Raw genomic sequence first — 22,983 nt, 5'->3', positions numbered from 1 at the left:
GGAGGAATTCCACTGACACACGCAGCAGGGCTCCGTGTCTGTGTGTCCACCTGTCCTCCCGTCCATCCGTCCTACTTACCTCCCTGCCTACCTCTCTGTCCAGCTCTTAGCTTGAATCATAATTCAAAACCAAGAGTTGTCCCCGGGGCCGACCGTTTTACTTAAATTTTAAAAACAAAATCGCTTTGTTTTTTTGGTTTTTTTTCCCTGATGGAAATGAATTCTGAATTGGCCAGTTTGCCAACAAGGACTGGCGTGGCTAATTGGGTTCCACAGTAGACATTTTCTATACATTGAACAACTTAAATCCTCATCCCCAAATCTATTTAAGGCATGTAAATAATATGTCCCAAATCAAACACTTCGTACCTATTAAGTTTGTGATACCATTTTGGAGATCAGTTCAAAAATGCAAGAGGTAGGGGGTGCCCGGCTGGCTCAGTTGGAAGAGCGTGTGACTCTTGATCTCAGGGTTGTGAGTTCGAGCCCCACGTTGGGTGCAGAGATGACTTAAAAATAAAATCTTTTTTAAAAAATGCAAGAGGTAGATGAGTGTTCAAAATTATTCTGGGGGGTGGTGGCTGGGGGACAGCACCTGGCTGGCTCAGTCTGTGAAGTATGAGACTCTTGATCTTGGGGTCATGAGTTCAAGCCCTGTGTTGGGCGTAGAGCTTACTTAAAAAGAAAAGCAAAAACCAAAGAGCTGAGCATGTAAAATTATTTTAGGGGACACATGACTGAGAAGTTTGATGATCACTACCAGGGCCTGGCCAACACTGGGCTGGGACTAAGGTGTCCGTTTGGGCCTGTGTGAGGCCCAAGCTGCCCTGTGGGGGAGGGGGCAGGACACCACCGCCCAAGACCTACTCAGCACCGGGTGCCAACCTGGGCCAATAAGAGGAGGCAGGATTACCAGGAATGAGCGGCTGGCCAGCGGCTTGTTCCCACGGGCTCCCTGCCGGGCAGAAGCCTGGCCTTCTGAAGGCTCCTTCCAGAGGAGGCCAGGCTGGGGAGGGACGGGCCTGGAAGTCTATACCAACTCTGGTAGAAAGGGGGGCCCCGCACCCTGAAGGCTCAGTGGTCTCACTGTAGATATCCCTGTTTGGAACACGTTAACTACATTACTGAACATAAAATTCTGTGTGGCCATTAAGCATCGTTATTTAATGACTTGGAAAGTTGCTCCCGATCTATCCCCATGTGGGGAAAAGGAAAGATTATCCCATTTTGTAAAAGTGTGTGTGTTCATAAAGAGATTGGAAGGACAGATAAGATAATGTGAATGGTGCGCCTTTCTGGATGCTCACTGTAGCTGATTTTTAGAAACAGCTTTATTGAGGTATAATAGATGTATAATAAACAGCACACATTTATTTTTATTATTTAAAAGATTTATTTATTTATTTATTTATTTATTTATTTATTTATTTATTTATTTATTTATGAGACTGAGAGACAGCAGGAGCGAGAGGGAGGAGGAGCAGGGGAAGAGGGAGAGTCAGAATCTCAAGCAGATTCCCTGCTGAGCATGAGCCCCACACGGGACTTGTTCCCACGACCCCAAGATCATGACCTGAGCTGAAACCAAGAGTCAGATGCTTAACCGACTGAGCCACCCAGGCCCCTAAACTGCACATATTTAGAATGTACAGTTTTATATTTTTTTTCCCCACCTTTTAAGTGCACTTCTTAATCCCCACATCACCTGTTTCCCCCATCCCCCACCGACCTCCCCTCTGGTAACCATCAGCTTGTTCTCTATAGTTAAGAAGAGTCTGTTTCTTGGTTTGTCTCTTTTTATTTTATATTTTATTTTATGATGCAGACTCTGTCCCTAATGTGGGCCTCAAACTCACAATCCCCAGATCAAGAGTCGCATGCTCTGCTGACTGAGCCAGCCAGGCACCCCTCCCCCCCCCTTTTTTTCCTTTGCTCATTTCTTTTGTTTCTTAAATTTCACATATGAGTGAAATCATATGGTATTTGTCTTTCTTTGACTGGCTTATTTTGCTTAGCATTATACTCTCTAGCTCCATCCATGTTGTTGCAAACAGCAAGATTTCATTCTTTTTATGGTGGAGTAATATTCCATTGTATATGCAATGCGTATATAGAAGTATATACAATGGAATGCATATATACATGCATATACAATGGAATATATATATAAAATATATATGTATATATATATATATTCATACACACACACACACACCACACACCATATTTTCCCTATTCGTTCATCTATCGATAGATACTTGGGCTGCTACCATAATTTGGCTATTATAAATAATGCTGCTATAAACATCGGGGTGCAGGTATCCCTTTGAATTAGTGTTTTTGTATTTTGTGGGTAAATACCCAGTAGTGCGATTACTGGGTCATAGGGTAGTTGTATTTTTAACTTTTTGAGGAAACTTCATACTGTTTTCTATGGTGGTTGAACTGATTTACATTCCCACCAACAGTGTATGAAGGTTCCTTTTTTCTCCATCCTTGCCAATACTTGTTATTTTTAGTCTTTTTGATTCTAGACATTCTGACAGGTGGGAGGTGATATCTCACTCTGGTTTTGATTTGCATTTCCCTGATGATGAGTGATGTTGAGCAACTTTTCATGTGTCTGCTGGCCATCTGGATGTCCTCTTTGGAGAAATGTTGATTCATGTCTCCTGCCCATTTTTAAAATTGGATTATTTGAGTTGTATCAGTTCTTTATATATTTTGGATACTAACCCTTTATTGGATATGTCATGTGCAAATATCTTCTCCCATTTTGGAGGTTGCCTTTTAGTTTTGTTGATTGTTTCCTTCACTGTGCAGAAGCTTTTCATTTTGATGTAGTCCCAATAGTTTATTTTTGCTTTTGTTTCCCTCACCTGAGGGGACCTATCTAGAAAAATTTGCTATAGCCAGTGTCAGAGAGATTACTGCCTGGGCTCTCTTTTTTTAGTTTCAGGTCTCACATTTAGGTGGTTAATCCATTTTGAGTTGATTTGTGTGGGTGGTGTAAGAGAACAGTCCAGTTTCATTCTTTTGCATGGGGCTGTCTAGTTTTCCCAACACCGTTTATTGAAGAGACTGTCTTTTGCCCATTGGATATTCTTTCCTGCTTTGTTGAAGATTAATTGACCATACTGTTTTAAACATTTTGAGGTATGTATACACCCATGAAATGGTCACAATCACTGTGTTGATATATCCATCACCTGGGAAAGGTGCTTCATCCCACATTGTTAATATATGTAACAGCTTTGAGATAGAACTCACATACTATACAATTCACCCATGGAAGGGTATGATTCAGTGGTTTATAGTATGCTCACAGTTATGCAACCAGGACCACAATCTATTGTAGAATCTTTTCATTCCCTCCCCCAAAAGAAACCCCATACCCATTAATAGTCATTCCCCATCCCCTACAAGTGCCCCCATCCTGGGCACTTGAAAGAGGACTCCAACTCCATCTGTACTTTCTGATTAGTTCTTTCCAGCTTATCCCTTAACTCAGGCAAAAGGCTCCGTGGGCAAAGCATCCCATGATGGGCACTGAAACTCCCCTTCAAGCAGTAAGGACTGTCCTGACACCAGCAAGACCCTGCGTGATTGACCCCAAGACAGCTATCGACTTGACCTTCACTACCCACCTGCACGTACCCGCTGCCCTTGTCCCACATTCTCCTGGGAGTATCTTCAGCACTTGGGCGACAGTCTTTGAGACTCGGGTCCGCCATCTTCCCGGTCCTGGCCTCCTGGAAGTAAACTCCTTTCCTGTGTCACCCCCACTTGTCCCTCTGTCTTCGGATTCTGTCAGTGGCGAGTGGCCATGCCTGGTCTGTTTGGGGGCCCCAGAGCCAGGTGCTCACGTACCCCTGCGCCCCAATGACCAAGCTACTGTCTCTCTGCATTCGCCTGTTCTGGACAGTTCGTATACATGGACTAAATGATGTGTGCTTCCTTTGTGACTGGCTCCTCAACTTTTCGTCGTGGTTTCGAGGTTCATCTCTGTGGGATCAGTACTGATGTCCAACCAGCTGAGGAACCGTCAGAATGTTTTCCAAAGCAACTGCGTCACTGTATTCCCCTGAGCCCCGTGTGAGGGGTTTAATTTCTCTATATCCTCACCAACATGTGTTATCATCTTCTTTTTAAAGTTAGAGCTCCCAGTTGCCTGGGTGGCTCAGATGGTTAAGCGTCTGCCTTCGGCTCGGGTCATGATCCCGGGGTCCTGGGATCGAGCCCCGCATCCGGCTCCCTGCTCAGCGGAGAGCCTGCTTCTCCCTCTCCCTCTGCACCTCCCCCCGCTCATGCGCTCTCTCTCTCTCTTTGTATCTCTCTGTCTCAAGTGAATAAATAAATAAGAAAAATCTTAAAGTTAGAGCTCCCTATTGAGTACGAATTGGTGTCTCATTTTCGGGGGTTTGATGTGCCTTCTCTGACACTTAAAGATGCAAACATTTTTTCACATGCTTATGGGCCGTTCATATCCTTTCTTTGGAGAAATGTCTTCAGATGCTTTGCCCATTTTAAAATTTGGTGATTTGTCTTGGGGGCGCCTGGGTGGTGCAGTCGGTTAAGCCCCCGGCTCTTGGTTTCAGCTCAGGTCGTGATCTCAGGGTCAGGAGATGGAGCCCCATTGGTCCCTGCTCAGCAGGGAGTCTGCTTGGGGACACTCTCTCTCTCAAGTGAGCATCGCTTGGCTGTAGGTGTGGGGAACCCCACTCCCAAACACACAGGCCCTTTGGAATTGGCCTCAGGACACTTATTTAGTGGGTGTCACAGAAGCGGGGTTTGCTAGATGGTTCCAGGCTCCCGGAAGCATGTGGTTTGGCAAGAGAAAGGAAGAAGGGATTCCTGGGTGGCCGTGTGGTCACCCCTGGGATGAAGCAGCATCTGTGTGGCCCCCAGTGGCTAGAGGCAGTTACCAATGGAATTGGGAGGTGAATCCAATCTTCGGGGGGCGTGTCACCAGTTGCCTCAGGAAATGCACACTAGGAAGAAAAAGGTAAAGTATTGTTCCCCTTGGTTCTTGTTACCGCTAACAGCTGCCCCTGAACGGAAGAGGACGCTGGGTCAGACCCAGATGCTGGAGCAAGCTGGATTTCAGTGAGTCTGAGCTTCGGCCACGACCTCAAAGCCGGCCCCAAGGGGAAAGTGCACAGGACAGCAGAAAACACCTCTTAGACGTTGTGTCGTAGAGAAGGCGGTGAACCAGAGGGTGTCGTGGGAGGACCTGTCTCAGCCTCCTGGGAGTCCGTACTGAAGTGGCTGGGAGGGTAGCCCACGGGAGCGGCGTCCGGTGGTGAAGGCTGCCGGGTGGAGAGCAGGTTCGGGTTGATGCAGGAGCCATGGCTCTCTGGGGCACAAGCACACACAGCTGTGAGCGACCCAGACACTCACGGCGGTGTTCCCAAGGGACTGGCCAGTCCGGCAGACTGGATCAAAACCCCTGGAAAGCGGGTTTACCCTGACAAGGGGGACTGCCATCCCCCCATAAATACGAGTGGAACACCCCAATGAAGCAGCCGCTGTGTTTCGGGTGCAAGCCCCATGGGGCTGCCTTTATGTGCCCAGATAATCCCCCGCACAACATGCTGCTTCCCAGCTCGTGGCAACTACTCTGGTTAAGGGGCTCCTTTCATGTGGACCCATGAAAAACCTGTCAAGCCTTATTGTTGCAAAACGGAGAAATCTTTCCCGAAGCCTTATCAAATTTGCTGGCTCAGCTTCCCTTCCGGGCACTTGCAGATGCTAATGAAGACTTTAGGTTGATTAACAATTTTTCTCTCATAAACTTGCATTACTTTGAAATAGGAAAAAAGGTGGATGTTATTAAAGAGTTCTGTGTTACTCATAAAAGGGAGAAGTTGGAAATACCTAAGTTCCTGGAAATGATATCTCTGTAAAGTGGAATATTAAGCAATGTTCATACCAGTGTTCATACCAAAATGTGAAATGAGGTAAGTAGGACATAAGTGTCTATATAGAACATGACCTTAATTTTACTAAAAACAACAAAACCCCCCACATACACAGAAAACACTGGGGATCTTTTTTTTAAAAGATTGATTGATTTGACAACATAAGCAGGGGGAGCAGCAGGCCAAGGGAGAGGCAGGCTTCCCACCGAGCAGGGAGCCCGATGCAGGGCTCGATCCCAGGACCCTGGGATCATGACCTGAGCCGAAGGCAGACGCTTAACGACTGAGCCACCCAGGGCCCCAGCACTGGGGGTCTTAATGAAATGCTAAGGGATGGTTTATTCTGGATGATAGGGTCATAGTGTTTTAAAAAGGAATGGGTTCGCCAGGTGATGGGTATTAAAGATGGTACGTTCTGCATGGAGCACTGGGTGTTATGCACAAACAATGAATCATGGAACACTACATCAAAAACTAATGAGGTAATGTATGGTGATTAACTTAATAAAAATAAATAAATAAAAAGACCAATGAAAACAAACAAACAAGTTTTTAAAAAAACAAATCTCAGTACTTCCCCAGCCGGCTGGGTGGCTCAGTCAGTTAACCGTGGGACTGCTGTTGATTTTGGCTCAGGTCATGATCCCAGGGTCGGCAGATGGAGCCCCGCATAGGGCTTCAGGCTCAGCCGGGAGTCTGCTTGAGATTCTCTCTCTCCCTCTGCCCCTCATCCACGCCTCTCTCTCCCTCTCAAAAAAAATCTCAGATATTCTTTAGGGAGTATGAATTGCAGTTATTACTGATTGTAATATTACTGTAATATTGACAATATTACACAACAAGCCCCACCTACGCGTTGAGAAAGCCCAGTCGTAGAGGCTAATGTCAGCCTGGGGGAGGGTAGAGGGGAGGAGGTGGCTGGGCCAGGGCAGGGGGAGCTGCAGCAGGGACCACGATGGCCGGGAACCTTGGGGGAAAGTCATAGAGAGGCTGGCACCAGCATCGGGGACCACAGCGGGGCTCGGTTCACCCGGGGGGGGCGGGGGGGGGGGGTCGCTGCATTCTCTGCCCACCACTGTCCATTGCTTCTGCAAGCCCCTGGTGAAGTCTGCGGGGTGGAGAGCAGGTTCGGGTTGATGCAGGAGCCACGGCTCTCTGGGGCACAAGCACACAGAGCTGTGAGCGATCCAGACACTCAGGGCGGTGCAGGCTCGGGTGATGCTCAGGCTCCAGCTCGGGGCAGCTGTGCGGCAAGGGCTGCTTGGAGACCCCGGGGGAGGGGGCTGCACCCGCAGAACAGAGCTGCTTTGCGGATCCAGCCTGGGGAATCATCCAACCTGCGCCTCCTCGGCCTCAGCTGCGCACAGGAATCACCTGGAAGCACTGAAAGGTCCCAGAGCCCGGCCCGCCCCGAAGGCCCGCTGCGGGCTCAGCCGCAGGTGTGGCCCCAGCGCGCCGCCCAGGTGATCCTAAGGTGCTGCGCCGGCTGATAGGTTTGAGGCCAGCCAGGCCTTCCTGGACGGGGTGGTCAGCACCGCAAGGCCAGGGGGAGCAGGGATTCCGAGCTGGCCTGCCACTCCTTGTCCCGGCAGCCCTGGGTGGTGGCATCCTCTGTGCCTCACAGAGGAAGGAAGCAGAGCGCCGGAGGAGGCCGCGTGGCTCTCGCCATGGTTTTTAAGGCTCCTAGTAAACAGCCCCAGTGTTCCTGGAGAGTCATTTGCAGAAGGAGAGGGGCCCGCTTTGCAGAGTGGGAAGGCCCTCGCTGCTCCAAGGGGCTGGAATATGGGAGCTCCTTCCGACGTTCCTTCTTCACCTTCGGTTCTCCTGCCCTCCCTCCGGGCCTGCTCTGCTCTGCAGGAGGGACAGGGTGTGCAGGGGGCCTCTGGAACTTAGTATGCGTTTGAGACTCTGCCTCATTAAATCTGGGTTTGGCCCAGGGAGATGTATTTTAACAAGCAGCCCAGATCATTCGAATGCAGGAGATCCAGAGACTGTAGGTTGGTTTTTCCTGTTTTTTGTTTTGTTTTTGTTTTTTAAGATTCATTTTTAGAGAGAACGAGCAGGGGGAGGGGCATAGGGAGAGAATCTTTTTAATTTATTTGACGGAGAGAGATAGAGTGCACGCACAAGCAGGGGGAGCGGCAGAGGGAGAGGGACAAGCAGGCTTCCCACCGACCAGGGAGCCCGATGCGGGGCTCTATACCAGACTCCGGGATCATGACCTGAGCCGAAGGCAGACTCTTAACGACTGAGCCACCTAGGCACCCCCTAGGGAGAGAATCTTTAGCACAGACTCCTCACTAAGTGAGGACTGAGATGTGAGGCTTGATCCCACAACCCTGAAATCATGACCTGAGCCAAAACCAAGAGTCGGTGCTCAACGGACTGAGCCACCCAAGCGCCCCCCCCAAAGACTGTACCTTGAACACTGGTCTAAGGGCAAAATATGGGTCTGCGGGTCAACAGGTGTGGGTTTGACGCGGTCTGTGGCTGGGTCATTTGCCTAATTCCCTGAGCCTTGGGGCAATCATCCACAAGTGGGGAGACTCAGAGCCCCCTTCAGGGTGTCAGGTTCGGTGGGATCATAAAGATCTGTGAGTTTCCAGCCAGTGAGTGCCCCTCGCTCTGTCGGGCCCCCTCTGGGGAGTTCATCCCAAGGAGACAAAATAGTGACAAGCTTTCTTTGACCCACATGATCTGAAACCATACGGGAGCCCTGAAATCGCAGTAAATGCTCACACCTGGCTGGTCCACCCTTAAGGGCTGGACCTACACACATTTCATTGTTCAATCCCTTCAGCCAAGCAGGAAGGACGGACAATTATTTCTCTTACAAAGGGGTAGGTGCCATCATCCCCATTTTCCAGATGGAAACCATAGCTCAGAGAGGGTAGTGTGTTGCCCCAGACACAGGAGTGGGGCACCAGGGTGGGAACTTGGGTCTGTTTCCAGACCCCTGCCTTCCCATACCACTCGCATTCCCAGTGGGAGGCAGTGAGAGCCCTCTGGGCTCCCTGATCCCAGAGAGGGGGGCAGTGGTCTGGCCTACTTTTGGCTACAAGGCCCAGTGGGGTTGGGGCTCAGCTGCTTTGTAGGGGAGGGGGCTAAGTGGCCACCCAGGACCTGGGAACAGGACTCTGGACAGTCCAACCGGGGTCTCCCCTGAAACCACTGGTGCTGAGGGCTGCCCTCCAGACTCCACTCTGTGGGTAGACAAGGAGTGGCCCCTACCTGTTTAGGCCCCGGGACACACCACCTGTCCTTATTCCCAGCACCCTAGCCTTGGAATGAGGGTGTGGACAAGGTGACCTTCAGCCCAGTTTTGGGAGCAGGGGGCAGGGCTCAGCCTTACACGCTAGCTGGGGGGAGGTAAGCCCCAGAAGAGCCGGGGAGGGTCCAGCCCATGGAAGACTAGACTGGTGGGTTCCTGGTGTAAGGCCCACAGGAAAGGGGCTGGGTTTTCCTTGGGTGTCAGGGAAGGCTTCCTGGAGGAGGAGACAATTCAGCTAGGCCAGGCAAGGGTATTGTGAACCAGGCAGAGGCCCAGAGACAAGAAGGTGCTCCTAGTGGAGCCCTGTGCTGGCGCCGGGGCCAGATGGATGGAGAAGGCCTGTCAGCCCTCAGAGGCCCTCCTGGTCGGGACACTGTCCAGGGTGAGTTAGGGGCTCCCGACTAGCAGGCCCCAGGTGCAGAGACTCGTGCATTAGGCCCAGGACCAAGCATTCAACATACCTCATCAAACCCTCATAGCAAATCTGCAAGTTAGCTACTGTGGGTCTTTTCTGAAAGGGGAAAGGGAGATACTTTAAACTGTTGGAGGTTGGTCTCCCCAGTCTTCGTCCACAGCCCCCTCCAAATGGAGCAGGGCCCTCGCCTGGCCCACTCCCGAGCTCCTCACTGCACTGGCTCCTGCAGAGAGCACTGGCTCAGATGCTCAGATGCACAGAGTCCGGCAGGGACTGAGGCCGGGCTGGGAAGGAGTGGTCCAGGCAACCTCCAGCTGCAACCCCCGGGGCGGGGGGTGGGGTGGGAGGTGTAGGGACCCTCAGAGGGAAGGGGAGACGGGAGGGCGCTGTTCGGGGAGCCGCTTAGAGCCAGCCCTGCGCCAGTCAGTTCTCCCCTAGAGGCCCTCCTGGGTCCCTGGCCCCTCCGCCCCCATCCTGAGGGGCCATAACCATTCTGCGGGAAGAAGGAAAGGGTCACAGAGGAGCCTGGGTGGCGGGGGGAGCCCAAACTTCAGTGGGTGGGACTATTCAGAGCTGTGTCCTGCAGGTGATTACCTTGTGAAAGGAGGCGCGGGGTCCTGGGAGGCAGCCAAGCCCTGAAACCCCCCTCCCCCACCCCCAGCGACACCTGTCAGGCCCCCCCCCCAGGGGGGGCAGGGCAGGGTCCTCCCTCTGGGTGGTCTGAGGCCCCTGAAGAAGTGGGGGCAATTTGAAGGAAAAGAAAACCTCAGAACCCAAGAACAGGAGGTGTGGGAGGGAGGCCTGACAGGTGCTGCTCGCAGAGGTGGCATCCGGCCCCAAGGCTGCGCCGGGGCTGAGGGGACGGGTCCCCTAGAGTGAAGCGAGTTCCCTGTCTTATTTCTGATGCTCTCCAGCTCAGCTCAGCTCAGGCCGGCCTCTGAGAAAACAAGACCCGTGCACTGCATTTCTTCCTTCTCCTGCCAGCTCTTTTCTGGACTTTTCTTCCTGTGTTTCTGGCTCAGAGGTTTGTCCTGTTGCATTAGGTACCACGCTTCCTGTAGGGCAGAGCCCTCGCTGCAGACCCCTCCCAGGGCAGTAGGTGGCTGGCCGCCCCCCTCCACGTGCCCCGGGCTCTCCCCCGAGTGGGGAACCCCCCCCCCAGGCCAGGTAGTGCTGTCGCCGAGCCACGGGGCACAGCATGTCCCTCAGAGCCCCGCCGAATGGCCGCCCCGAATCCTTGCAGCCCTGGGCGCTTTGTGCCTCCACCGTTCTTCTGGAATGAGTGAACCTCCTCACGCCTCGGGCCTCCCAGATGGAGCCCGTCCCTGGCTCAGACCCAGCCGCGGCGGGAGGCCCTGCCGAGGGCGCCTGGCTGTGGGGCCCGGGCCTGGGGGGGCCGGGGTGATGGGGACAGCCCCTGCCCGGGGCTGCGCAGGCTTGCGGGGAGGCAGCTCCTGCCAGGCCCACGAAGACTCTTCAGACTGGTGGGTGTGTGCCCACGCCCGCTGCACAAGGGTGGTTCTAGCAGGACCCTCTCCTGGGGCTGTCGGCAGGGGGGTGGCCGTCCGGACCCCGGGCAGCCGTGCCCTCGTGCAGACACCGCGCGGCGGGGTGACAGCAGGCCATGGGGGGCTTCAGCAGTCTCCCCGTGCGCCCCTCCATTCTGAGGTCAGACCCACATAGTCCCCCCGTGCAGCGGGATGCAAATGGGGTTTTTCCTCCCGAATTAGTTGTACTTATTTTTTATTATTTTTGCCCTAAAGGCTTTAAAATGTTTTAAATTCGGGTATAGTTCGCGAACAGTGTTCTAATAGTCTCGGATGCACAATACAGGGATTCGGCACCTCCATACCTTACTCAGCATATCGTGTTGATTGCTTTCCAAATGTTGGACTACCCTTGCATCTGCGGAATAAATCCCACTTGATTACAGTGAATGATTTTTTTGTGTATTGTTGGATTTGGTTTGCTAGTATTTTGTTGAAGATTTTTTGCCTCTATTTTCATCAAAGATATTGGCCAGTAGTTCTCTCTTTTTTTTGTGGTGTCTTTATCTGGTTTTTGTATCAAGGTAGTGCTAGCCCCACAGAATGGATTTGGAAGCTTTCCTTCAATTTTGGGGGATAGTTTGAGAACAATAGGTATTAACTCTTCTTTAAATGTTCGGTGGAATTCCCCTGTGAAGATATCTGGTCCTGGACTTTTGTTTGTTGGGAGTTTTTTGTTTTTTTTTTTTTAATATTTTATTTATTTATTGAGAGAGGGCAAGAGAGAACATGAGCAGGGGGAGGGGCAGAGGGAAAAAGAGAGACAGCATTTCAAGCAGACTCCACGCTGAGTGTGGAGCCTGATGCGGGGCTTGATCCTACAACACTGAGATCATGCCCTGAGCCAAAATCAGGAGTGGGATGCTCAACTGACTGAGCCACCCAGGTGCCCCCCCCTTGGGAGTTTTTTGATTAGTGATTCAACTTCCTTGCTGGTAATTGGCTGTTCAAATTTTCTAATTCTTCCTGATTCAGTTTTGGGAAATTATATGTTTCTAGGAATTTATGCATTTTTTCCCCCCTAGGTTGTCCAATTTGTTGGCATATAGCTTTTCATAATATTCTCTTAAATTGTTTCTATTTCTGTGGTGTTGTTACTTTAATTTGTGGTTTTGTTTGAGTCCTTTCTCTGTCTCTCTCTAATGATACTGGCTAGAAGTTTATCACTTTTGTTGATCTTTTCAAAGAACAGCTCCTGGTTACATTGATCTATTCTATTGTTTTTGGTTTTTTTTAGTTTCTATTATTTCTGCCAATCTTTTATTATTTCCTTTCTTCTGGTTTGGGGTTTTATTTGTTGGTCTTTTTCTATCTCCTTTAAGTGTAAGGTTAGGTTGTTTGAGATTTTCCTTGCATCTTGAGGTAGGCCTGTATTGCTATAAACTTCCCTCTTGGAACTGCTTTTGCTGCATCCCAGAGGTTTTGGAGTGTTGTTTTCATTTTCATCTGTCTCCATGTATGTTTTGATTTCTTCCTCTTCGATTTGTTGGTTGACCCATGCAATGTTTAGTAGCATGTTATTTAACCTCCTTGTATTTGTGGTCTTTCCAGATTCTGTGTGTCTGTGTGTGGCTGATTTCTAGTTTCATAGCATTGTGGTCAGAAAAGATGTATGGTATGACTTTGATCTCTTTGAATTTGTTGAGGCTTGTTTTGTAGCCTAATATGTGAACTATTCTGGAGAACATTCCATGTGCACTTGAAAAGAATGTGTATTTGGCTGTTTTAGTATGGAATGTTCTGAATATATCTGTTAAATCCATTGTTGTCCAGTGTGTTATTCAAAGCCACGGTTTCCTTATTTTGTTTAGATGATCTGTCCATTGATGTAAATGGGGTGTTAAAGTTCCCTACCATTATTTTTTTTTTTTAAAGATTTTATTTATTTATTTGCAAGAGAGAATGAGAGACAGAGAGCACGAGAAAGAGGAGGGTCAGAGGGAGAAGCAGACTCCCCGCTGAGCGGAGAGCCCGATGCGGGACTCGATCCCGGGACTCCAGGATCATGACCTGAGCCGAAGGCAGTCGCTTAACCGACTGAGCCACCCAGGCGCCCCAGTCCCCTACTATTATTGTAATATTGTCTATTATTCCATTTATGTTTGTTATTAATGGTTTCATGCATTTGAGTGCTCCCATGTTGTGTGAATAAATATTTACAATTGTTATATCCTCTTGTTGGATTGTCCCCCTTATTATAATGTCCTTTGTCTCTTGTTACAGTCTTTGTTTTAAAGTCTATTTTGTCCAATATAAGTATTGCTACTCTTTCTTTTGACATCCATTTGCTTGAGAAATGTTTCTCCATCCCCTCACTTTCAATCTGCTGGTGTCTTTAGGTCTGAAAGGAGTCTCTTGTAGGCAGCATATAGATGGGTCTTGTTTTGTTGTTTTTTTTTTTATCTATACTGTCATCCTATGTCTTTTGGAGCATTTAGTCCATTTATAGTCAAAGGACTTCTTGATTTGTATTTATTGCCATTTTGTTACTTATTTTGTGGTTGTTTTTATATTTTATCTCTGATCCTGTCTTCTCTTGCTCTCTCATGGTTTGCTGATTTTGTTTCATGATACGCTTGGATTCCTTTCTCTTTATTCTTTGCAGTCTATTTATTGGTGGTTTTTGATTCCTGGTTACCATTAGCTTTGTATCTTTTGCATGTAGCAGTCTGTATTATGTTGATGGTCGCTTAAGTTTGAACCCATTCTTTACTTCTCTCCTCCCCATGTTTTAGGTCTATGGTGTCATACTTGGCATCTTTTTATTTTGTGAGTCCCTTGACTGATTTTTACAGATATATTTCTTCTTACTGCTTTTGTGCTTCCTATTTTTCTTACTCCTACTTATGGTCTTTCCTTTCCACTCAAAGAGCCCTCTTTAGTATTTTTTGTAGGACTGGTTTAGTGGTCATGAACTACTTTAGTTTTTGTCTGAGAAATGCAAACTGTTTCCTTCAATTCAGATGATAGCCTTGCTGGATAGAATATTCTTGGCTGCAGGTTGTTTTCCTTCAGCAGTTTGAATATTTCATTCCACTACTTTCTGGTCTTTCAGTGTTTCTGCTGAAAAATCAGCTGATAGCCTAATGGGGTTTCCATTGTATATAACTGTTTTCTTTGGTTGCTTTTAAAATTCTGTCTTTATCACTACTTTTTGCCATTTTAATTACTATGTTTTTGTGTGGACCTCCTTTGGTTGATTTTGTTGTGCCTCCTGGATCTGGATTTCTGTTTCCTTCCCCAGATTTGGAAAGTTTTCAGTTATTATTTTTTTAAGTCAATTTTCTGCCCCCTTTTCTGTCTTCTCCTTCTGAGATCCCTATAATGTGAATGTTAGTATGCTTGATACTATCACTGAGTTCCATAAGTCAATTTTCATTTTGTTTTTTTTCCTCTCACCTGCTCAGCTTGATTGCCTTCCACTACTCTGTCCTCTAAGTGTCACTGATCTGTTCTGCTTCCTCTGAGTCTATTTATTCCACCTAATGTAGTTTTAATTTCATTTTTTGAGTTCTTCATCTCTGGTTCTCTTTTATGTTTTCTATCTCTTTGCTAAGGGTCCTCCACTCTCAAGTCCAGTGAGAATCTTCATGATCATTACTTGAAATTGTTAGGCATATTACCTACCTCCATTTCACTTAGGTTTCTTGATGTGATTTTGTCCTTTTCTTTCACCTGGGACATATTCCTCTGTCCCCTCATTTTGTCTAACTTTGTGTCTGTTTCTGTGTTAGGAAAGTAACCTATGTCTCCTACTCTTGCAAGTAGTGGAAGAAGAGGTCCTGTAGTGCCCTGCAGTGCAGAACCTGGGAGCTTCAAGGGTGTCTTTTTTTAAAAAAATTATTTTTTAATTTATTTATTTAGCACAAACGGGGGGAGGGGCAGGAGAGGGAGAGAGAGAGTCTCAGGCATACTCAGCGCTAAGCATGGAGCCTGATGCAGGGCTCAGTCTCATGACCCCAAGATCAGGACCTGAGCCAAAATCAAGACAGATGCTCAATTGCCTAAGCCCCCAGGCACCCCCCGAGGTGGGGGGGATCTCTGTGTGTGTTGCATGCAGCCTGTTTTGTTCAATCACCTGCAGTGGCCCTCTTTGCCCTGGTGTGGGCACAGTTTGGTCCCTGTACTGTTAGTGGGCTGCTCCGGGGCTGCCTTGGGCTTGGGCTGAGTCAGACCAGATGTTTGCCAGAGCTGTGGTATCACCAAACTACAGGGCACTTTCCCTGTGTTGTCCCTGAGAAGGTTTTGTTGTTGGGCGGGGCCTGTAGTCAGACCAGATGTCTGTCCCCAGCCCACTGCTGGGGCTGCGGTCTGACTGGTGTGTATGGTTGCCTTTCCCGCTCCCTGGGGCAGGAGTCTCTTTGAAGCAGTGCTGGCTCAGGTCAGGGCTGCCTGCACACTGTGGCTTGTGGCTCTGCTGTGGGTGGGCTCCTGCCAAGAGTGTACTGGCGGGCGTGGATCTACAAAGTGTGCTGGGCAGGATGTGCAGTGTTAGCAAGGTTCGCATGCCAGTCCTCTGGTGGAGGGGGCCTGCAGCCACGGGGACCAAGGCTGGCCAGGTTGGAAGGGACGGATCCGCAAAGTGCATGGCGATAGGACATGAAGTGTTGGCAAGGTTCTCGCAGCCTTCTGGGGGAGAGGACCTGCAGCGCCAGGACTGAGGCAGGCCTGGCTGGAGGGGATGGATCTGCCAAAGGGCAGGGAGTGGGGTGAGGGGTTAGCAAGTTGGGTAGTGAAGATCAGCTCTCTGGTTCCTGCAGGTGGCTGTGTGTTGATGATGGGGGGCAGAGGAGGGAAATGGCATCTGCCAGGTCCTGGAGGAGTCTCCCGATGATCTCTGCCCCTTCCTGCACGTGCTCTGAGGTTAGTAAATAACTCTCCCTCCTGTATGTCCCAGGTGGTTTTCAAGCTGCTGTTTCTATACTGTGTGTCCCTGGGCTGTTTGTCGTGCTGTCTCTTTAAGGGTGGGGACTCAGGTTTCCATTGCCATCCAGACTCCCAGAGCCAAGCCAGCTGATTTTTAAGGTTCCAGGTTTTAAGTCCCACTGGTTCTAAGAACTTGTGAAATTCAGCCCTTCTGGTTTTCAAAGCAAAATGTAATGGGGATTTGTCCTGCCCGTGCAGGCTCCCCAGTGTGATGATCTGTTTTGCTCCCCTCTTCTGGGCCCTGTTCCCTCCCTTCCATGGAGGGCTGTGATCTGTTTAGCTCCCCACAGTGTCTCTCTCTTTCCTCCCCTCTTTGATAAGGCCTCATTTCTACATTTAGTTGTGGAGTCAGTCTTTGGCTTGTTTGCACTGATGTGTTACCTAGTCGTGTCTGTGGGATGAGGTGAGCTTAGGGTCCTCCTATTCCACCAGTGTCCCCCAAAGTCCTCTTCCTGGGTGGGTGGGGGGGGGGTCATATGGGTGGAGAAAGTTGTCAAAGGAAGGCAAACTAACATCAATTCTTTTTACAGAGTAGAATCTTTAGCAAAGGACGATTTTACTGCACTGATCTGCCTGAAAATATTTTTTTTTTTACTTTTTTTTTTTATTCTTATGTTAATCCCCATACATTACATCATTAGTTTTAGATGAAGTGTTCCATGATTCATTGTTTGTGCATAACACCCAGTGCTCCATGCAGAATGTGCCCTCCTCAATACCCACCACCAGGCTAACCCATCCTCCCACCCCCTGCCTGAAAATAGTTTTGATTCCAGGCACAAATCCCATGACTTCAGGGCTGGCCAGTCACCCCCTGGTTTTGCATCTGGGCCCCAGGAAAATGTCTCCGAGGAGCCACTGAGTGCTTACAGACTCTTCCTGACTCCTGTTCCCAGAGGTACATTAGAAACAGAAATTCTCTTTGGGGAAAGGGCTCTTCTTGGAGTGGGGGGGTACCCCTTTACCAGGAGCCCAGAGTATCTTGGGATGCCCTCCAGGAAGCCCATGGGGATAGAATACAACACGGCAACAATCGAGACTTAAAGGACATTTATTTTTTGAAAGGGTGGAGGGGACTTTACAAGTAGAGTCTGAAGCCAATAACTAAAAAGGAAGATAAATAAAATACAAAGCCAGTATGTTGTGGCAAAATCCCAGGAAACACACTGAAAAAATTTTTTTACAGTTTAAAACTGCTTTACTTTATACATAATTACAAATTAATATACAGCATCTTGGTTTTAACCCCTTTTTATTTAAAAGAATCTAGCACAGAAATGTTCGTCTAGTATTTGAAAACCACAAAAGCAGAGGTATAAGGTGTACGGTAATCGCCCTCCTGCAGGTCCGGGCGTCTCCCCGTGCCCCCAGCGGGCAAGGAACACAGAAACCACAGGCTGAACCGTGACTGTGGGCAAGCTGACCGGGCGGGCCCCAGGCGGGTGGCTGCAAAAGGCAGGAGAGCTCAAGGTGGGTGAGTATCTGGGGTGAAGAGGCAGCACGCTCTGCTTCGAGGCAGCGAGGAGCCCCCAGCACAGGCCGGGCTCGTGGTCTGGGGCCAGAGGGCATTCGCCAGCTGGGTTTGCCCGGCTTTCAACCTTAGCGAGATGGAGAGTTAATTCAAGGCCTGTCAATCTTTTGACAAATTAAATTAGAGGGGTACAAGGACAGAAGCCTTTGTTTTTCCCTTCCTTTTTGTTTTTACTTTTATGGCAGCATTAAAATACTTTTCACTTTGAAACCTGGCCAGCAAGCAGATTCCAAAGCTCTGGGTAACTAGGAATGTCAGGCTACACTGGAAGACAAATGAAGACACAAACCACAACAAACTCTTTGCCCTTCCCTCTGTCTCTGCGTGTCAGGGAGCGGGGCCCAGCACCACCGGCATGCGTGTGTCTGGACAGAAGGCGGGCGGGCAGGGCGCACGTGCTGTCTAACCTATAGGGCTGGTTCCGGGCTTCCACAGTCCAAGGGCGTCCAAGCCTGGGGGGCGGGGGTTCGATCCCCTCTGGCAGAGTCTGGCGTCCCCTCCAAGCCACCCTGTGGACAGCCACTGAGGCCCACTCACCCGAACAGTGTCTCCGTTCCTCCCAGGGCTCGGCTGGCCTGGGCACAACCAGTCACCCATCAACACTGGAGTGGACTGCAACCTCCCCACGCCCTCCCGGACAAATACCAAAATCCTCGGGAAGAAAGAACTGGCCATGGAAAAGCCACTGAGAGACCAAGCAATGAAATATCAGTACTTCTGTGAACAGCAACTTCTGGATCAAGTCCTGGCCTCTAAGGTATGGTTCTGCCCTTCACTTAAGGCAGAGCTTACTTTATCAAACCCTGCACCCCCATACCTGCCCCCCTCCTAGGAAAGGGACAACAAACCCCAAGGGTCTTGAAAATTTGTGCTTACTGCTACTAGGGGCTCGGGACGAGAATAAGGGAGAACTATTCTCAAAGAGACAACTTTAGTGGTGCTACCCTGAGACATAAGAGGGAGAAAGGTAAGATTCGTACCTTTTCAAAAAAATAAAAAAATCTTGATAAGGATTTCTTCCCCACAGATCGTTCTCGTGGGGGTAGAGAATGGAATGTTGGCAAAGGCTGAATTATGGCAATTTGCATGTTTTTAACCCTCTCTGTTTTCAAAGAAGAAAACAGTTCACATAGCTGATTGTCTCAAAAATGAAGCCGACAGATGAGAGCATTTAAAGTGCACGTCACCCAACTGGGATGACAACTTCTGAGATGATGGCATTTTTGAGAGAATTTTTGAGCCTCCTTCCAGGAACTTCACTAGACTCTGGAAATCTGGGGACTCTGGCTGGTGTCTCTATCTGTCCCCCCAAAACTTAACCACAACGCCCGGCATCTGCTTTCTTGAGCTTGCTGGAGGACACAACAGGGAACTGCCTCTGGAACCAGAGCGGTTCTCAAGGTCACAAGCACAAGCAGCAAAAGTTCTCCAAGCATGACAAAGAAGTCCCCGGTGATCAGTTTCCGGGGGAGAGAGGGGAGGGGAAGGAAGACATGTCAAAGCGCGGCTCTTAACAAGCAGTTGTCTCTCTGCACTGCAGACTCGACTTTGGATGATGGTGGGCAGTGGGGTGGAGGCAAGAGGCTACCTTCCAAGTCTGATTCTACACTTGTCCAACCAGAACCTGCCCGAGCTAAGTGACTGGGGGTGGGTGCCGGTGCAGCCTCCATTTAAACACCACCACCAAAGCAACTTCAACCTTAGAGCTAGTTGGGAGTAAGAGACACTTTCAAATTGCCATCAGGCTGGGCAGCCATGGACAGAAACTCGGGGTCCACAGCGTTTTGTTGGGAGAGAAGAGGGCCCAGCTCGTCAGCACCCCGCACTTCCTGGTGCAGGCACCCAGGGACAGGGTGGCCTTGCCTACGTTTTTTTAATGACGACACCGAGGAAGGAGGATGGGGGCTTCCTTCCCCGGTGCCATTCCCTCCAGCAGCCCACGTCTTGTGGGACGGCGAGCCCAGAGGGGAGCTCGAGTTGGTGACAAGAACAGACAGCCGGGCCCCACGCGCATCTGAGGAAAACCAGCGCAGACGTGGCTGTGTGGCCCGAGCGAGGAAGTAACCGCTCTTTTCCCTGTTTAGGGTTCGGGGCGGGGGGGTGGTTTACACCAAGGTTCAAAAGATGATTAGCTTAGCTGGTCTTGTTCTTAAAGTGTTTCTGAAGGCTAAGAAATCTCCGTGACAAACAGGTGAGCGTACTCACAGGTGGCAAGTTTCTCAACTCTCACACAAGGAAGACGACATCCCTTGATGGAAGAAGGAGGTAGGGGGAGGGGAAGAAGGGAATGGATCCCCCTTTCATTTTCCTTTGGGCCCTCACGCACTTTGACAGACACTGAGGAGGGAGCAGTGCTGTGGCTGGTCACGTTCTGCACGGATCAGACAGTTGAAACCGTAGGGCTTAAAACACACACACACACACACACACACAAATAAATAAACAAATCTAAGCTAAAAATTTTAAACCAGACCTCTTTCAAATAAACTGAAAGATAAATATCTCCATCTGCAAGGCCAGCTTGCAATTCATCAACAAGCACCAAGTTACAGATTTCGTTTTTCTAAAAAGTATGTTCAAAGACCCACGCTCCTGAGGGGTGAGAAGCAGGGATGAAGGGCACACCGAAAGCACAGACTTCTCCAGGGTCTCCCCTCACAGGGAGTAGTGAGTCCAGCAAGGAGAGGGGACCTCAGAGAACTCCACGAACCATCCTGCTCCCAGCAGCTGCTCACGAGCCTCAAGCAAAACAGATCACCAACAGTGCGGGAAAGCGCAGAGAAAGCAGGCCACATCTGGCACCTTCAAGGGGGTGGGGTACAATAACCAACAGACCTTTAGATTTGGAAAATGGGTTAAGAAATCAAATTCTGCCCTGGCCTCCTGATACCGAATGAGCAAGTTTCCCAGCCACACCTGGGCCAGCTCCCTCTCGGGCTTTCCCGGTGTAAAAATGACAGAGGGGCCGGGGGCCCTAGTGCAGGGGTGGGGACAACCTTGCTGTGAAGCAGCGGCTTCCCCTGGGATGGTGCCAGGAGGTCGGGGGTCAGTGACAACCAGAAAGTGGCACAATGCAGGAGTAAGGACGAGGAGACTGCATCTGTGCCCAGAGTATGTGGGCAAACATCTTGGAAAGGCAGTCTATGATTTCTTTGGATTTCATGTTAAAATTAGGTTTTTTTTTTTTTTTAATGACGAACACCAAAATCAAGATGGTACAGATATGTATATACACACACACGTTTGTGTGTGTGTATATATATGTTTTTTGAACACATCATGCCTTCTCTCACTGGTTTTCACAAATGCTTGCCAGCCCTTCTAAAATGAAATGAGAAATACATGCAGAAAGAGGGGAGGTGTGCACGGGATAGGGTGACAGGAAAACCGCCTTGGAGGACAAGGGAGGGGGGGACGTGCCGAGCGCCCGCGTGCTCCCGGAGCAGGGCCGAGTGGCACCTCCTGCGCCAAGCCAACCAGGCCCCTGCTACAGACGGCGCCTAATTCTGGCACGCACATGTATATGCAGACAGGTAACTATGTACACAGACCAAATTCAAACTATCTGCTGTTTGACTGTTGCTTGTGTCCCTCAAATAAAAGGCAGGTAGAATTTCAGACCTTATTTAGAAACTTCTTTCAGCCTTTAGAGATTCCTGACATGTCCAAAACCATCGCCTGACTTCTGGGGCCACCTACTTTCAGTGTAACATCCTCAGTAGGGCCGCCCCGAGCCAGGAGCCGTCGGCAGCCGCCAATCCCGGGTCTCCTGCCCCACCCTGACATTCGAGACCATTTGTCCCTCTGGTCCAGGACCTGGGGCAGCTCGGGTGTCCAAAGTAAGAGACCACACCCAGGAACAGCAGGAGAGGCGGGGCTGGACAGGAGGCAGTGGTCATGGCAGAGGGCAGGGTCAGCAGAAGATCTCTTCACCCTCCGCGGGCACTTCGGACGGGGGGCCATCTGGGAAAGGGGAAACCAAGGAGAAAGAACTTCAAAAAAAAACTGCTCTCTTCATTGAACTCCCTTCTCTTCCCTTCCTCCTCAATCCGAGTCTTCTGGGATGCAACAGTTGCTGGCCAGGTGGGCAGTCCACCCCCCCTCCCCACTGGGGCTCCCTGACTGGTTTAGTAGATGAGGTCCTCTGACACTCTTTGCTGTCCCCTGGTCCCTTTAACTTGACAAAGCACTGGACCTCCTGTTCACAAACAGGCCCAGAGACAGAAACTTCTCTTTGATCTCCCACAGAGATGGGAGGGAGCAATCCTAAAGAGAAGGAACAGAGAGAGGACTTAGGGGAAAGGGCTGCATAAACTGGGAGCCTCGGTTAGTGGGGTTTAATCACGAGCTTGCCATCACCTACTTCACACAGCCACTTGCGGGCTTCATCAGACCTTGGGAAATGCTCACCAAGTACTAGTTATACTGATGACTGGACTAGACCTACAGAAAAGCAGAGAAGACTTTAGTCTTCACTGAGGTGAGTTTCAGGCCCTCAGCTGGGTAACAATAGACGCCCCCACACGCAGACCTGCACGCCCTCCTTGGCACCCACGTGCACACAGAGGGGGTCTGAAATGCCCGGGGGGTCTGTGTTCTTAGTGGGAGTCCAGGCAGCCCTCCAGAGGCAGAGCAAGTGGGCTTGGGGGGATGGTGGTGCGGCTCTGACACAGTCGAATGGCACCCTCGGTTTAAGCCTGCCCACCCTTCAGGATCCAGGAGCAACATGGCCGTAGGGAGACCTGGTGTGTGTCACTCACCACCAGGCTGAGAGCGGCTGCCTTTTTTGTTCTTCTTTTTCTCCTTCTTGTCCTTTGGCTTAGCCAACCCAAACAGGCGGGTGGAGGTGGAGGTGGGCACGGGGGTCTGGCTCTGACCCTCTGGCACTTTGTTGGTCTGGCCGGCGGGACTCAGTATGTGAAAAGGCCCCTTATCTTTGTGTGTCCGAGAGAGGCTGTTCCTTTTTGGGGACACCGAGAGTTCCGAGTCCAGGGATCCTGATTTGGCGACCGAAGGTGCAGATGGCGAGGGGGACTCCTCAGGATTCGGAAGGAAGGATGGGATCCTCAGCAGCTTGGTGTGCTGATGTGTCACCTGCACACGGTCAAAACATCGGCTCTAAGTCAGGGGCTGGCGGCACCCCCAGTGCCTGCTACGTGCTGAGGTCAACAGTGGGGGCCGTCAGCCCGGTGCGAACCCGCCTCCTGAATGCCGCGGCCCTCGCAACAGAGGATTCAGGACTTCCTGACCAGCCCTCCCCACCCAGTACCTGGGAAGGTGCTACAAATACCACCTTCGACACCATTCCTATTTTTACTGCAGGTGCGTAATGTCAGCACCATGAAGAATTAATAGTACCTTCGATGAGGCAG

The 22,983-nt window shown here is 50.0% G+C and overlaps 1 protein-coding gene across 1 annotated transcript in view; it reads right to left on the bottom strand.

Annotated features, from left to right (window-relative positions):
- Positions 1 to 20,060: 20,060 nt before the first annotated feature.
- The window catches only part of AKAP13 (A-kinase anchoring protein 13), a 112,662-nt gene continuing 109,739 nt past the window's right edge, over positions 20,061 to 22,983 (bottom strand). Inside the window, exons 28-29 of the mRNA XM_044918144.1 lie at positions 22,372 to 22,705; positions 20,061 to 21,574 (exon numbers count right to left, since the gene is read on the bottom strand). Of these exons, the coding sequence (XP_044774079.1) occupies positions 21,525 to 21,574; positions 22,372 to 22,705 (384 nt within the window). The 3' untranslated portion in view covers positions 20,061 to 21,524. The remainder of the gene's footprint in view (positions 21,575 to 22,371; positions 22,706 to 22,983) is intronic.

This window comes from Neomonachus schauinslandi, chromosome 9, assembly GCF_002201575.2.
Source record: "Neomonachus schauinslandi chromosome 9, ASM220157v2, whole genome shotgun sequence".
Lineage (NCBI taxonomy): Eukaryota > Metazoa > Chordata > Mammalia > Carnivora > Phocidae > Neomonachus > Neomonachus schauinslandi.
Note: the sequence above shows the minus strand (reverse complement) of the source record. Positions and strands in the feature narration are given on the sequence as shown.